Below are 17,534 nucleotides of genomic sequence, written 5' to 3'. Positions count from 1 at the left end.
GCAGATGGATTAAATTGGATTAGATTTGTGCAAAGGACATATCTGTGCAATTTTACACATTATATTACAGATACGAGTATTGTAACTGTACTAGAGCTTGGCTTGGCTAAGAGTGTAGCAAGATCTGGCTCCAAGTCTTTATTACTGCATCGAGCATGTTTTCAGGACCCATAATCTTAGCAGTTTCCATGGCCTTTCAGCTGTTTCTCAATATCAGGTTGAGTGGAGGGCAGGGTTGATCACTGACTTGGCATTTGTGGCTGAAAAAAGTTCCAAGTTTTCGTCTTGTGTTTTGCACTGATGTGCTAGACTTCTCATCATTTGAGTTTAGGAAGAATTGTATCATTTCTTCCTCATAATAGTTGAATTGTCCTCCACCATTTACAGCTTGTGGACCAAAATTGGAAAAGTCCTATTTTAAACCAAGGACTGTGGATAGAGTTGCATAGTTAAAAGCTGTTCTTTTAAAACCAGTTACTGGAACTCATTTTGAGTTGGTTTGTTCAAGTACTGGGATTTGATATTTGACACATTGTGGCATCCTGGATATGTGGGTTAAGAAATCGCTTTGCCTAGAGACAGATTGCTGATTTTGTTTGTGCAATCAGGACCAGTTGTGAAGTCCCATAGTCATCAGCATGGCAAGAATGTTGTGCCTGAACAATAGTGAGATAAAAGCTTCCTGACTGCAAGAGAAAGCATTTCTCTTCTCTTCCTCTGAAGGAAAGCACTAAAAGACATAAAAGGAGTTAAATCTTCTCCCACCATTTTCTATAAACTGTTGCTTCTAACCAGTGACCAAGAAGCTGAAAAATTAATGAGTCAACTGTCTTTACTTTAAGAAAACTGCAAGGATCTGGAAATAAGGTGATTGGAGATCAGAAGGACAATGGAAGAAGCAATGAGGACACATTATCAAATCCTGTGGACTGGTGCTATTTAACTGTGTTTCCCAATGGATTTTAATTCATCCATAGCATCCATGTTTGTTTTTCTGTGTATGTTTGCATTTGTGTATAGGGCTCTAAAGGGAGGATGTAGCTTTAGCTAGCGGTTATAAATTGATATTTTGCGTTTCTATGGTTACAATGGAGTTTTTCTGTCATAACAAGTAATTTCATGTTAAGTGCAGAAACCTGGTCAGTGTTTTCTGTTAATCCAAGTCCATTGGATATGTAATGGGCATGAGTGTGGAATGTGATGGAATCGACGTTTCGGGCATAAGCCCTTCTTCAGGAATCCCGAAACATCGATTCTCCTGTTCCCTGGATGCTGCCTGACCTGCTGCGCTTTTCCAGCAACACATTTTCAGCTCTGATCTCCAGCATCTGCAGACCTCACTTTCTCCCCAATGTGATGGACTACTCTACACTTGTCTGAATGGGCAGCTGCAAAATTACTCCTGTCTAACACTGTTCAGTGCTTGGTTGGTATCCCACCTTCAACATTCACTGTGTCCACCATTGTGGCAGCAGTGTTTACCATTTACAGCATGCAGTAACCAACAAGCCTGCTTTTGTGGCACCTTCCAAACCTGTGACTTTTGCTACCAAGAAGATAAGAGCAACAGATATATGGGAATACCACAACTTTGAATACACATCTTCCTAACTTGAAACTAGATAGCCTGACCTTCTGTGTCACTAAATTAAAATCCTGGAGCTGTCTCCCAAACAGCACAGGGACAGCAGCAGTTCAAGAGGTGGCTCGCTACCTTGCTTTAAAGAGCAGAAAACTCTTGCCTTGCTAGTGACACTCACATCTCATAAACCTATATTAAGAAAAAGCATGACATTGTTTCAGCTTATGCTGTAAACATAAATAACTACTTTCCAGTCTGCTGAGTACTTGATATCTAAATACCTTTTGCTGCAGGAAGGGACTGAATAGAAGCAGTTTTCCCATCAGGCTAGATTTATTTGGCCCTACTTATATGTTTTGTTTAACCAGGTACAACATAGCAAGGCTAATTTCCTCGGGCAAGATTACCAATGCTAACTCTCACAAGCAGATGGGCTTTAAGCAAAAAGATGATAAATGGATAAGCAGATGTGTTTTTTCTTTTGTAAAACTTCTCCATTGGCTTTATCTACTTCAGATTTTTGCAGAAGAAGTAAAAGATAACCGAGTGGTTAACTTTGAAGTTCAAGCACGCAAGTTGGATAAAAAGGTAGAGTTTTTAAAATAAGTCATAGTATGAAGTTTGTCTTATTGCTACTTATTGATTTACAATATTAAAAGGGTTTCTTTATCTCTAGAACTAAGTCAGTGTTTTACTTCTATTACTTGTATTGAGTAGGATTTTTGGGGAAAATCAGACCCTTATTTGGAATTCTGCAAGCAAACTGAAGATGGAAAATGGCAAATGGTGCATCGGACAGAGGTGAGAATTATTTTCTGAAAGGCACAATTATTTTGTAAATTCCATATCCGGTTCCATAATGGTGCCTTTACTTCATACAATGTCCTAACTCTACTTAAATGATAAGGTAACAGTCATTTTTCTTTCCAAATAATCCATATCAAATTAGTTAGTTTGATTGTGAGGAATTCTCAAAATTGTAGGCCAAGATTTTTAATTAAGGTATACCATATTTTTGCATTAGATCAAAAAATAAAATTGTTACTACTTGACATAACATTGAAACTTAGCCTCAGATTTTGTGGGTAACAAAGGTTACATTACAACTGGCTGAAGGAAAATGATTTTAAATTGCTTTCTGGAAACTCTAGTACCTTAATCCATAAAACTAAATTAGTAAAAATGTGAGGCGTGTTTCTCATGGAGTACAAATATAACAAAGATCACTTCTCTCATTTGCCATCCTTCCCTCCCTTGCTAGGATATTCCATGGTCAAAATTTATTCCACCTTCAGGAGCTGGATTGGAGGGTTGGTTGTTATGGAATGGGGAGGGAAGGCACGGTGCCCGTCACTCATTGCTCAGACCTTTGAATATAGGAGTTGGGACATCATGTTGAGGTTGTACAGGGCATCTGTGAGGCATCTTCTGGAGCACTGTGTGCAGTTCTGGTCATCCTGTTACTGGAAGGATACCATTAAACTGGAGAGGGTTCAGAAAAGATTTACCAGGGTGTTGCCAGGAATGGAGAGTTTGAGTTATGAAAATAGGCTGAATTGGCTGGAACTTTTTTTAACTGGAGCGTAGGAGGTTGAGGGGTGACTTTATAAAGGTTCATAAAATCATGAGGGTTATAGACAAGGTGAATAACAAAGGTCTTTTCCCTAAGGTTGGGGAGTTCAAAACCAGGGAGCATATTTTTAAGTTGAGAGGATAACGATTTAGGAGGGGCAACATTTTTACACCGAGTGTGGTATGTGTGTGGAATGAACTGACAGAGGAAGTGGTGGACACAGGTACAGTTACAATGTTTACAAGAAATTTGGGTAAGTACATGAATAGGAAATGTTTGGAGGTATGTGGGCCAAATGCAGACAGGTGGGAACAGTTTAGTTTGGTAACATGGTTGGTGTGGACGAGTTGCTCCAAAGGATCTCTTTCCATGCTGTGTGACTCCAGGATCAAAGGATCTGTTTCTGTGGTGTATGACTCTTTGACAAATGTCAGTTAATCACATTGTTTCCAATTGATCAATTTTTAAAAATTCCATGCTGGATTAAGTCCTACCAGCTCCAGAGGTGTGTAATAACATCTCTGAACAGGTTGATAAGAAGAATAGGTTCATAAAAAATAATTCAGTGCTGCACTTCAACGTTGTAGCATTCCCTCATTATCACACTGGAGTATCAACATAAGTGAACTTTAGTCCTATTACTGCATTGAAGCCCACAATAACAACAACAACAAAAACTTATATAGCTTCTTTAATGTGGAGAATTATGGCCTTGTGTTTAAAGGATATTTCTAAAAATGGATGTTGGGTCACAGAGAACAGAATTAGGAGGGTTAACTAAAAGTTGGTTATTGATGAACTTCAGCAAATATCCAAAAAGGGAGAGCTTGTTGGAGAGAGACAGTAGTTTAAAGAGTAATTTTATCTTGTTGGGTCTAGATGGCTGAGGAGTTGGTCATTTTTTGTAGGATAATGGAAGCACACAGCTAGAGCCAGAGGAATGTAGCACCCCTAAAGGGTTGTAAGGGCTAAAAATTATTACAAAGAATCAACAAGGCCATGACAGAATTTAGATAAGTGTGTGAAAGTTTTAAGTTTGAGGCAGCTGGAGACCAGGAATCGATAATTCTCTGTACAGTGGGTGAAGGAAGAAAGTGGGCAGCGGAGTTTCAGATAAACTGTAGCGTATGGAATATGGGGGAAAAGAGATTCATCAAGAGATCAGTGACAAAATCTTGCTTGCATAGAAAGTTTTGTATTTGATAATTACAACATCATTCTTTAAAATATAGAAAATTGGGTACTTGAGCATATTAGTTTCTGCTGAGTTCTATTAATTGAAGAAAGTATTCCCAAGAAGTTATTTCACAATGTGATGCAATGGGATGCTGTTTCTTTCCCCTCCATCCCCCAACAAACGGTGGTTACATTTGTAAGCTGTGTTAGACAAACACATCCTTCATGTGTAACATTTTCAGTTAGAATCATAAAATTCTTAGTGTCGAAGCAGGCCACTCAGCCGATTAAACCCACACTGACCTTCTGAAGAGCATCCACCCAGATACTATCCCTGTAACCGTGAGTTTCCCATGACTAATCCACCTAACCTGCACAATTTTGGACTGTGGGAGGAAACTAGAGCACTCGGAGGAAACTCTCACAGACACAGGGAGAATGTGCAAACTCCATACAGTCAATTGTCCAAGGCTGGAATCGAACCCCTGGCGCTGTGAGGCAGCAGTACTAACCACTGAGCCACCATGCTGCCCTGTACTGCATGTTTGTTTCATTAATTAAACTTTAATACAGTTATTATGGTGACTAAAGATGCAGAAAAGCAAATACTTTTTGTGATTATTAATGTTTCATTGTTATTTTCAGGTTATAAAAAAAAATTTGAACCCCACTTGGAAACCATATAAAATTCCTTTGCAGTCACTTTGCAACAGTGACCTACAGAAACCAATCAAGGTATTTTTCATTTTTGCCTACTGGAGGAATTTTTTTGACATGTTTTTCTGGGCTTGAATTCTCATTGCTAAATATTAATAGAATGTTTACACAGCTTATTGATTGATAAATTATTAAACAGAGCCACTGACTGAAAACTTGCACCAGCCTCACTGATAGAGGGTTGGTTAGTCTGCATAAGTGACTGTCATCTGGTTTAAAGTGAGATACTCTAACACATCTTCATGCCCATTCTTCTGACATCCCTTTTTTCTTGTGGTCACCTTCCTATTTCTTGTTATAAAACTGACTTACCTAGTCTGGGATGCAGTCGTTTTATTTTGTGGAAAACTGACTTGAAGCCTGTGAGCAGAGGATTTTGTCAACTTTTAAATCTGTTTATCAGCATAGACATTTGTTGATGCTTTTATTAAGGAAGACATTTTCTTAAATTAGTTTAGCTTTCAGCTTTATTTCATCTGGTTAATTACTTGTGAGGTACATTAGAATATAGGGTGGAATTTAGTGCTAATCACAGAAGTGGGCTAGGAGGTGTGAGGTTGGATCAGGGAAGGAAGGGGATTGGCTGTATAATCGTACAGGAAAATGTGGAGACCCTGCTGTCTTCCTTACTCCCCCATTTATATATGACCTTTCTACTTGGATGTCAATTGAAGTTCCTAAGTGGCCACTTGTTGTTGGTCTGCAACCAATGGCAGGTGGGAACTAGAGCATCTGAATTACCTACCAGAAATTCTGGTTCAAGATTTGGTGGCAGGTGAGGCTTCATCCTCAACTGGCCCCTGGTAAAGAAACACTGCCTAACTTCATTTCAGGCTCCAGCAAAAATCCTGCAGCCTAGGTCACTTGCAGTACCAGAAATGGTCACCGTGCCAGTGGTGCTACCAGTAGTACTGAGCTCCTGGCCACTGATTGGTAGCTCTTGAGTGGCAATTACTCCTGAACACCATGAGCTTGCTGACACCATCCAGACAAGTGCCTGTCTGATTGGTGTTGAATTACAACTATGGCTCAGAAAGGCTGCAGCAGTACTGCCAATTCACCATCACCACCAGCATCTATTTCAATACGTAGTGTTCATGGCAATGGTTAAACTGCCATTACTGTTTAAAGACTTATTGTTTGTTTGAAAAATTCTAAAAAATTGGTTTAAATGACCAGCTTGTTAAAGACTAATGGGCAGACATTCTTATTTTCAGTGTTTTGCCAGCCGTGATTCATGGTCAGCCATGGCTCACAGTGATCTTTCTCACTTTGTCATCTGCTTTTCACCTCATTAATTATACACCCAGGCTCTTCTCTTTCTCTTGCCACACGATGGCACAAGAAAGGTCCTGAAGTGCTTGCCACTGCCAAGACCTTCCATTGTTTATGCTGCTGGCACCACAGTTAAAGTCCAGCTTCACCTAACATCAAATGCTGAAGGCTACAAACCACCTCACACACCTACAAACCATCTCCTGCTCCTGAATCGTCATTAACTGCTTTTCCATCCACTTCATATTTAATTCCACTCTTTATCCTTTGCAGGAAAATCTGGCCCTCAGTGGGCAGAGGGTACCAAGACCAGCTGGTGAATGCCAGCTTTTAGGCTCCTCTTTGCCTGCAAGGAGAAAAGGTTTAGAATTGGCCAGAGAAGAGCAGTGTTAATCGTGGGGGTAGGGAGACCTCAATGGCCAATCTAGGCAGTCAGCTTCTTCATTCTGTTTTGCACTTGTTTCCCATTAACGTTATGTTGCGAACTCATTCATAAACTGCACCAGCATTTATCCCTCTTAGACAACTAATTCATTCTTCTCTTATGCATACACTAATGGTACCCAGCAAACTGAAGATTCTCAGCTTCACTTTCATTTCTGAGAAGGAATCCATGAAACTTTAAGAAGTATACCAGAATGGCTTTTACCTGCACTGTCCTGTCATCTTCATGGATTCTCTATTTGGATTAGACTCAGGAGCAGTCTGGTGTGCACATAACCTCCATGTTCAGTTGAGGAAGAAAAGTTCTTGGTCTCTGGCACTCCAAGTGCTACCAGAGACCAGGCAGAGGATGATTTCACAGTCTTGGCTATTATTGACTTATCAAAATACAGCAGGCGGGCTTGTCAGAGGCACTTGGTAAAGCAGGATTGTAGACTGTTGGAGTCTACCAATGTTATCAATGCTGTGCTGGCTCTGGAGTGGCAATGTCACTGGCAATTTGAGAGCAGGGTGAAGGATTTTGACCATTCCTGATGGGAGCGATGATAGTAACAGTGAACACTCATAGGAGGAATTACACACCGGCATGACCTGTGAGAGTACTCTCCTATCCTCCTCCCCAGGGGATAGTTCCAATCCCCGTCTATGATCTGTAAAGTCCCACCCTTCCACTTACAACTTTTCCCAATCAAGCTAGTGCAATGAACTCCATCCTCAAATTTGCCTGTTCTCTCCAGGACTCCATTGACTGCCCCGATATAGCCTCGAACCATTATTGCCTAATGCCCCAAGACTGATTGTGGCCATTCTCTGGACTAATGTCTCCATGGCTCCCAGACTGGTTCAGGTCACCTGCAGGGCTGACCACAGCCCAATCTCCAGCTGCATGGTCACAGTTTACCTGACTGACTAACTGTGGCCAAATGCTGGATTGGAATCTGACAAGCTCTTTGACTGACTCCCTGACTGACTGACTGTAATCTCCCTGCACTGGCCCCCACCAAGAACTGTTCATCCTTGACTTTCTGAATGATCATTTGCTGGAAGCGATTGTGTTTGCTGCCTTGTAAGTTGCACATGCTGCAAGTGTGATGTTTTTGTGGACTGATGCAGTACACTCACATTCACTGTCAGTATTAACTCCACCATTACCAGTTGCCTACCTCTCCTTTGGTGCTAAATAGCAATAAAAGTTGCAGAGGCTGGCAGTTGAGACTAAGCAATAAAGAGCCTGGGTGTTAAATATGTAGAGGCTGGCAGCTTGCAATTAAGGGTAAAGTGAGTGAATGCTAAGAAAGCAAGCTAAGAGCAGATCTTCAGGATGGTGACGCTAATGGCTGGTGATTTTTAATGCCAACTTGCTTGGATGAAGAATCAAGGAAGATGGTGAATGTGCAGGAACATTGTGCTGAAGGTGCAGTTGGGTGATGACTGGGATAAGCAATTTGTCAACCACCTGCTGTAACTTGTATGTTAAGGTTTTGCACCATCTACTTTCTTGGAAAAGTGTGAAAGCAGGCCTTTTGGCCCATTGCATCCACTCTGAAGAATATTCCACCTAGACCCACCCCCTCTACTCTAACCCTGTAACTCTTGCATTTCTCATTGCCAATCCACTCAGCCTTCATATCCCTGGACACCGTGGGTAATTTAGCATGGCTAACCTGCACATCTTTGGACTGAGAGGAAGCCTATGCAGACACATGGAGAATGTGCAAACTCCACACAGGCAGTTGACTAAGGGTGGATTTGAACCTGGGTCCCTGGAGCTGTGAGGCAGCTGTGCTAACCACTGAGCCACCATGCTGCCCCATAGTGAAGAGAATTAAAAGTAGCATGTAAGTAATACAATTTGGCATGTAAGTGAGGTGCATGTGCAGTGAAATAAAATAGTTAGCATTCAATATTGAGATTATGACGATATCAGTTAAACCTTAAGTGAAAATCTGATCACATTTTAATGACATTAGGGTTCTAATGTTGTGCATTCTTGCTGTATTTTCCTAACTTTCTCATATTCTCCACACCATCCCAGGGAGGGGCTAATTCCACCCAATGAGCATGTTTTAAAATGTTTTTGGTGATTTTCTGTTTTGAATGTTTTTGGTTTAATTTCGCTGCATATGTATTAGTTGAGTGCAGGAACAATCCTTTAAAGTTTGCGAGAAAATGTACCTATAAACCAAGCCCTAACTTATAAGCTATTTTAGGGATATGATTTACTTTAGGAATTAGCAAGATACTTTAAAAGTATTCTCTTCGGTACATTGGTTTGTCCACTCTAAAGTCTTCTCAATGGAAGTTTTTTTATTTCAGGTAACCTGCTATGATTATGACAATGATGGATCACATGATCTAATTGGAACATTTGAAACCAATATGGAGGTGTTGCAAACAGCATCGCAAAGTTCACCAGTAAGTTTCTATGTTTCTGCTACAGAAGGAGTTTCAGCTATTTTATTCTCTCTTTTTTTGTTGTGACGCGGTCTAGAACAAATTCTCAGGCAACTGAAAGTGCTTTGCTCATGATGGCCTGGTCTAAAATTAGTAATACACAGAGGCATGTAACTGAGGAGTGCAACATTATCATAGAATTGTAGAATTCTGCTGGAACATAGAGAAATAGGAATGGATAAAGTCGCAGAAAAACCTTTTAAAAGCAATTTTGAAAGTTAAAATGGGTCATTGCGGGACCAAAAGCCAATGTTGGTGAGTGAATAGAGTGGTGATGTTGAATGTGCAATGCAAGAGAAAATATATGCAGCAGAGTTTTGGATGCATTTGCGCCTATGGAGAGTAGAAGGAACAAGGCTGGCAAAAGAACAGTTGAGTAATTCAGTTTGTGTGCAACAAAAGCATGATTGAGAGTAGGAAGGAGATCGACAACAGTATGGAGTTAGAAGTAAGCAGTCTTGGTAATGTGATAGGTATGAAGTTGAAAGGTTTCAAACTCTGTTTCAGTCTTAGACTAACTAGATAGAGACATGGAGTCATTTGTGACTAGTGAATGGTCAGTAGGTGCTGAAGAAAGTGGCAGGGGGAGTTCTCAATATTTGTTTGGAGGAAGCCTTTACTTTTCCAGTACTAACTTCAGACAAGAAGTAGGGCTGCATGGTGGCTCGGTGGTTAACACTGCTTCCTCACAGCACCAGTGACCCAGTTCGATTCCAGACTCTGGCGGCTGTCTGTGTGGAGTTTGCACATTTTCCCCCGTGCCTGTTTGGGTTTCCTCTGGGTGCTCCGGTTTCCTCCCACAATCCAAAGTTGTGCAGGTTAGGTGAATTGGCCATGCTAAATTGCCTATAGTGTTCAGGGATGTATAGGTTAGAGGGAATGGGTCTGGGTGGGATACTCTTCAGAGGGTCGGTGTGGACTTGTTGGGCTGAATGGCCTGTTTCCACACTGTAGGAGTTCTATAAGTGACAAATCATAGGTTGCTGGTAATTACAGCATTCGGTGTCCTCACAGAAACAGATGTTTTCAGATAGCTTTTGGAACATAGAACATTATAGCGCAGTGCAGGCCCTTCGGCTTTCGATGTTGAGCCGACCTGTGGCACCAATCTGAAGCTGATTACCTGATACAATTCCATTTTCATCCATATGTTTATCCAATGACCATTTAAATGCCTTTAAAGTTGGCGGGTCTACTACTGTTGCAGGCAGTGCATCCCACGTCCCTGCTACTATGATTAAAGAAACTACCTCTGACATCTGTCCTGTATCTATCACTTCTCAGTTTAAAACTATGTCCCCTCCTGCTAGTTGTCACCATCCGAGGAAAAAGGCTCTCACTGTTCACCCGATCTAACCCTCTGATTATCTTCTATGTTTCAATTAAGCCTTCTTCTCTCGCATGAAAACAGCCTGAAGACCTTCCCTCCATACCAGGCAACATCCTGGTAGATCTCCTTTGAACCATTTCCAAAGCTTCCACATCCTTCCTAGTGATCAGAATTGTTCGCAATATTCCAAGTGTGGCCACAGCAGAGTTTTGTACAGCTGCAACATGACCTCATTGCTCCGAAACCTAATCCCTCAACCAATAAAAGCTAACACACCGTATGCCTTTTTAACAACCCTATCAACCTGGGTGGTAACTTTCAGGAATCTATGTACATGGACACTAAGATTTCTGTTGATCTACCCTACCAAGAATCTTACCATTAGCCCAGTGCTTTTTAATTTCTGTTGCTCCTTCCGAAGTGAATCACCTCACACTTTTCCAAATTAAACTCCATTTACCACCTCTCAGCCCAGGTCTGCAGCTTATCTATGTCCCTCTGTACCCTACAATTTCTTTCAGCACTATCCCAACTCCACCAAACTTAGTGTCATCTGCAAATTTGCTAACCTATCCTTCTGTGCCCTCATCCAGGTCATTTATAAAAATGACAAACAGCAGTGGACCCAAAACAGATCCTTGCGGTACACCACAAATAACTGAACTCCAGGAGGAACATTTCCCATTAACCACCACCCTCTTTCTTCTGTCAGCTAACCAATTTCTGATCCAAACCACTAAATCACACTCAATCCCATGCCTCCGTATTTTGTGCAATAACCTACCATGGGAAACCGTATCAATCGCCTTACTGAAATCCATATGCACCACATCAACTGCTTTACCCTCATCCACCTGTTTGGTCACCTTCTCAAATAACTCAATAAGGTTTGTCAGGCATATGCTGCCTTTCACAAAACCGTGTTGACTATCCCTAATCAACTTATTCCTTTCTAGGTGATTATAAATCATATCTCTTATAACCTTTTCCAACACTTTACCCACAACCGAAGTAAGGCTCACTGCTCTATAATTACCAAGGAGGCAACATTTGCTATTCTCCAGTCTTCTGGCACTATTCCTCCAGACAATGATAACATAAATATCAAAGCCAAAAGCTCGGCAATCTCCTCCCTAGTTTTCCAGAGAATCCTTGGATAAATCCCATCCGGCCCAGGGACTTATCTGTTTTCACACTTTCCAGAATTGCTAACACCAACTCCATGTTAACTTCAATCCCATCTAGTCTGGTAGCCTGTATCTCAGTATTCTCCTTGATAACGTTGTCTTTTTTCCAGTGTGAATGCTGATGGGAAAGGACAGCAAGCATTTGGGATTTAGGAGGAACAAATGCAAATCTTTAGGGGTTTCAGATTTCAAGGTGTGGCAGCATGAATTCTGTAATCAGAATTGCTATCGGAGATGATCTTCCAGCTACAGCAGGATGAGTAAGAATGGAGCCAAGCAAGGGCAGCACCACCGAGCTGCACGATGGAGGAGTAGCTCTTCAGATGGGACGCTATGGCTGCAGACCAGTCAAGAAGAATAAAGCAATAACAGTGGTTGCAGTTGCATGCTATATAGGATACAGGAGCAGAATTAGGTCATTCAGCCCAATGAGTCTACACCACCATATAGTCATGGCTGATATGTTTCTCAGTCCCTTTATCCTGCCTTTTCTCTGTAACCTTCAATTTCCCCCTTTTAATTGAGAACCTATCTATCTCTGTCTTAAATATACTCAATGACTTGGCCTCCCAAAGCCCTCTGCAGCAATGAGTTTCACAGAATCACCACCTTCTGCTGCTGAAAAATCTCCTCCTCTCAGCTCGAAAGGGTCATCATTTCACTTGGAGGCTGTGCCCTTGGCTTCTTGTCTCTTCTACTTGTGGATACACCTTCTCCACATCCACTCTATCCAGGCCTCTGTGTTCTGTAAGTTTTAGTCAGATTCCACCCCACCCTCCCCATCCTTCTAAACTCCATTAAGTATAGACCCAGAGTCCTCAAATGCTCCTCACATGACAAGCCCTTCATCCTGGGGATTGTTTTTGAAAGGGGAGAAAGTGAGCTGGAGATCAGAGCTGAAGAGTGTGGTGCTGGAAAAGCACATCTGTTCAGACAGCATCCAAGGAGCAGGAGAATCAACGTTTCGAGCATATGCTCTTGTTCAGGAATTCCTGATGAAGGGTTTATGCTCGAAACATCAATTCTCCTTTTCCTTGGATGCTGCCACGATCATTTTTGAAAATCACCCTGGACCCACTCTAATGCCAGCACATCCATCCTTAGATGCAGAACTCAAAATTGCTCACAATATTCCAAATGTGGTCTGACCAGAACCTTATACAACCTCAGTAATACATCTCTGCTCTTGTATTCTAGAAATGTGTCTTGAACTGATTGCTAAAATTGTATTTGTCTTCCGAACTGAACCTGCATGTTAACCTTAAGAGAATCCTAAACCAGCACTCCAAATCTCTTTGTGCTTAAGAATTCCGAAGCCGTTCCCTATTTAGAAAATAATCCATGCCTCTATTCTTCCTGCCACAGAGCATAACCTCTCACTTTCTCACATTGTATTCCATCAGTCATTTCTTTGCCCACTCACCAAGCCTGTCCAAGACCTTCTTGCAGCCTCCCTGCTTCCTTAATACAACCTGCCCCTCCACCTATCATTGTGTCACGTGCAAACTTAGTAACAATGCCCTCAGTTCCATTATCCAGATTGTTTATGTATTACATGAATAGTTGTGGTCCCAACACTGACCCTGCAGAACTCCAGTAGTCGTCATCTGCCATCCTGAAAAAAAATCTTTATCCCTACTCTTTGTCTTTGGTCAGTCAGCCAATCTACTATCCAGGCCAATACCTTGCCTCTGACACCATGGGCTGTATTCGTATTTCATAGCCTCCTGTGTGGCACCTTGTCAAAGGCCTACTGGAAATCCAAATAGATCACATTCACTGGCTCTCCTTTGTCTAACTTGCTTGTTATCTCCTCAAAGAATTCTAACAGTTTTGTCAGGCATGAACTCCCTGGTTGAAGCTGTGCTGACTGAGCCATGCACTTCCAAGTACTCCTCAATCGCATCCTTAATAGTGAACTCTAAAACCTTTCCAATGACCGAGGTCAGGTTAACCAGTCTGTAGTTTCCAGTCTTCTGCTTCTCTCCCTTCATAAACAGGAGTATTACATTAGCTATTTTTCAGTTCTCTGGGACGCTTGCTGTTTTCAATAATTTTTGAAAGATCACTACCAATGCCATGTCTGCTATGTCCTTTATAACACTGAGGTAGTTCTTCTGTTCTGGGTGATTTATCCACTCTCAGATCTTTCAGGTTCCTCAGTGTAGTGATGGTAACTACACTCACCTCTGCTCTCTGATTTTCTTAAATTTCTGGTATGCTGCTGGTATCTTCCACTGAAAACTAATGCAAAGTACCACAGGTATTCAGTTCATTTGTAATTTCTTTGTTCTCCATTAATACTTCTGCAGCCTCATTTTCCAGTGGTCCAATGTCTATGGTTGCCTCTCTTTTACCTTTTTAAGATATCTTAAAAAGATTGCCAGATTTTTTTTATATTACTCGTTATCTTACTCTCCGATTTCATCATCTCCTCCAGTGTTGCTTTTTGGGGCAGCACGGTGGCTCAGTGGTTAGCACTGCTGCCTCTCAGCACCAGGGACCCGGGTTAAATTCCCGCCTCTGGCAACTGTCTGTGTGGAGTTTGCACATACTCCCAGTGTCTGTGGGTTTTCTCTGGGTGCTCCAGTTTCCTCCCACAATCCAAAGATGTGCAGGTTAGGTGAATTGGCCATGCTAAATTGCCCGTAGTGTTAGGAGCATTAGTCAGGGGTAAATGTAGGGGAATGGGTCTGGGTGGGTTGCTCTTCGGAGGGTTGGTGTGGACCTGTTGGGCCGAAGGGCCTGTTTCCACACTGTAGGTAATCTCATCTAATCTTCTGGTTTTTAAAGGCATCCCAATTTTCTGGCTTTCCACTAATCTTCACCACATTGTATGCTCTTTCTTTTGCTTTTTTGATGTCCCTGACTTCCCTTGTCAGCCATGGTTGTCTAACCTTAGTATGCTTCTCTTTCTTGGATGAATTTCTGCTGTGCGTCTCGAAATAACCCCAGAAACTCTTGCCATTTACTGTCCCACTATCTTCCCTGTTAGGCTTTCCTTCCAACCCGCACAGGTCAGCCCCTCCTTCACATCTTTATCGTCACCTTTACTCGATTGTGATACCATTAGAAATGATTCAGTCATCTTCCTCTCAAACTGCAGTGTGAATTTTACCATGTTATGATCATTGTCCCCTCGAGGTTCCTTCACCGTAAGCCCTCTAATCAAGTTTGCCTCATTATATATCACCACACCCAGAATTGCCTGTTCCCTAATGAGCTGTACCACAAACTGCTCGAAAAGAAATCTTGTAGATGTTCCATGAGTTCCTTTTCTTGAGATCATCGCTTTAATCTTGTTGACCTTGTACCAATTTGCTCATGTCTTATGAAGTAATTGAGAGATTATTACCATTTTGGTTCTCCTTTTTAATTTAGCCCCTAGCTGCTTGTATTCCCTCAGCCAAACCTCTTTCATGTTTCTACTTAAATTGTTGGTACTCACATGGACTGCGACAACTGGATCTTTCCTTTCCCATTCCAAGTTCCTCTACAGCCGAAATGAGTTCTGAAGAAGGGTCACCGGATCCAAAACGTTAACTCTGATTCCTCTTCACTGATGCTGCCAGACTTGCTGAGCTTTTCCAACAACTTCTGTTTTTGTGTTTGAGATATCCTGAACCTGGGCACCAGGCAGGCAACATAGCCTTTAGAGCTCACAATCCTGGCCGCAGAGAACAGCATCTGTTCCTTGATTATACCATTCCCAATTATTACTGCATTTACAGTAGTACAGTCAGATAACCTTAACCCTGAGACAGTCAACAGCATATCAAGGCTGGGGAGTCAATGGTCATAATCCAAAGCTGGTGATCATAAGGAGAAGGCTAGGGCCATAGGAATGATAGTTGAGGCAGAGTTGAGTAGAGATGGCAAGGGAGTATGTAACATTAAAATTGGGGTGTCTATTTTGGAAACATAAATGTGGCCTTTTGTTTTTTATTAAATAATTTGAAAAGCAAGTGTTTCTTGTTATTCCATTTTGGTAAAGAAATCTTACTGAATGGTCTGAAATATAAATTATTGGTTCCAAGAAGATCACTTAATCTGGAGTTAACGTTGGCCAGAGATTTAACTGGATCAGCCACACAAATATTGTGGCAACAAAATCCGATCAGAAGCGAGCAGTTCTATAGAAGTAACTCATCACTGCACTCTCCGGAGCCTGTCCAGTACAAATGAGGAATGTGATGGAATACTGCCCAATTTGCCTGAGTGGATGCAATTTCAACAATATGCATTAAGCTTGATACGACCAAGGACAACGCAGCCTGCCTGATTGGCAGCCAATCTGCCACCTTCCTTATTGACTCCATCCATAGGTGACAGTGATAACAGTGTGTACCATATACAAAGTACACTGCAGTGCCTCACCAAGGCTGTTTTGACAGTACCTTAAAAACTGTGAACTCCACCACTGCAAACGACAAGGGGAGCGGATGTATGGGAACACCACCTCTGGCATATTTCTCTCAACTCTCCCTCACCCGTATCATACACCATTGTGGCTCAAAACAATATTGCTGTTCCTTCAGGGTGTTGGATCAAGAAACTCCCTCCTTACAGCTTTCTTCCTTTACCAAGATGGCGACAGCGAAGTGGCATTGTTTGGGGCTGGGCTCATCTGCTTCTGCATGCCTTTTTTTTTTCTTTCATTTACTTTTGCTCATTTTTCCTTTTTATTTTGTTCCTTTTTGGTGGTAGTCCCCTTCCGGGAGTATTTCTTTCCTGGAGTGTTGGCAGCGGAAGCTTGTAGCAGCAGCAAAATAAACTACAATGAGGCACTGGCTGCTTTGGTATGATGGTGCTAGCATGGGTTTGGGTCCAGTTCAGAACTCTGCAGTTTCAGTGACAGGATTGCCGAGATTGGCTAAGACCAGACTCATGGTGGCAAGGACGTCGGTGGATGCAAGATGGCGCCGAAGAATGGCGACACAGTTCCAGTGGCGGGGTGCAGCTCCAGGACTTGGCTGGCTGCGGGTACATGACCGGGAACGTGGTGGCGTTCTGGCTGAGCTGGCGTGCAGGGACTCTGGGCACCTGAGTGTTCGCAGACTGAGGGATGGACTTTGTGGCTTTATATTTCTGGTGGTGAGCAGTCATGGCGTGGGCAGGGAGTGATCTGAATGTTTTCTTTTGGCTGTATCTTTTATTTCTGTTTTTTTTAAGAATCCTGTCTGTTTTTGAATTCTAAAATGGCATCCTGGAATGGTGGCCTGTATACACTCTTCACTATACTCCTGTAATACTGTACTCAGGTACATGTGACAAAAAGATTTAATAAATCTAAATAATTGTAGATGTGTCTACAGCGGTTCAAAAGGGACAGTTGTCTCTTACTTCCTGAGTGCAATATTTCCCTTACTTCATTCCAGCAATTGATTTATCCATTGTCTTGGTGACAGGTCATTTATCCTCCTCTTGTGCTACATAATAGACTTTCAAACCCTTTTTTTCACATCCGATACCAAAATAATGTGCGTTTGACGATGAATTGTGGATGGATTATGTTGTCAACAACTTTAATTGCTTGTTAATAAATGACTCTGAAATGTTGGGACACGCACCTTCTATGTTATTGAAACTGACAGTGTGGCACTGGATTGTTGGTCTGAAGTAATCACGCTGAATTTTTCATCAATACAGGAAAGGTAATGTACTTGATCTTTGAAAGTAAAGCCCACCCTTACAGCTGTGATATAAATACAATATTTAGAGAAAAGTGTAATGTCCAGTTTACATTTTTTGATATGTCAACAAGACTCAATGGTCTGCTGAGGAAATTTTGCTTTA

General features: G+C 41.8%; 1 protein-coding gene across 2 annotated transcripts in view; it reads left to right on the top strand.

Moving 5' to 3' along the window:
• The window catches only part of LOC122549016 (copine-3-like), a 76,383-nt gene that overhangs the window by 36,559 nt on the left and 22,290 nt on the right, over positions 1-17,534 (top strand). For both annotated transcript variants that reach the window (XM_043688139.1, XM_043688138.1), the window contains 4 exons: positions 2,099-2,170; positions 2,300-2,383; positions 4,977-5,066; positions 9,084-9,182. In XM_043688139.1, coding sequence (XP_043544074.1) covers positions 2,099-2,170; positions 2,300-2,383; positions 4,977-5,066; positions 9,084-9,182 — 345 coding nt within the window. The remainder of the gene's footprint in view (positions 1-2,098; positions 2,171-2,299; positions 2,384-4,976; positions 5,067-9,083; positions 9,183-17,534) is intronic.

This window comes from Chiloscyllium plagiosum, chromosome 4, assembly GCF_004010195.1.
Source record: "Chiloscyllium plagiosum isolate BGI_BamShark_2017 chromosome 4, ASM401019v2, whole genome shotgun sequence".
Taxonomy (NCBI): domain Eukaryota; kingdom Metazoa; phylum Chordata; class Chondrichthyes; order Orectolobiformes; family Hemiscylliidae; genus Chiloscyllium; species Chiloscyllium plagiosum.
This window is presented reverse-complemented; position numbering and strand designations above follow the sequence as displayed.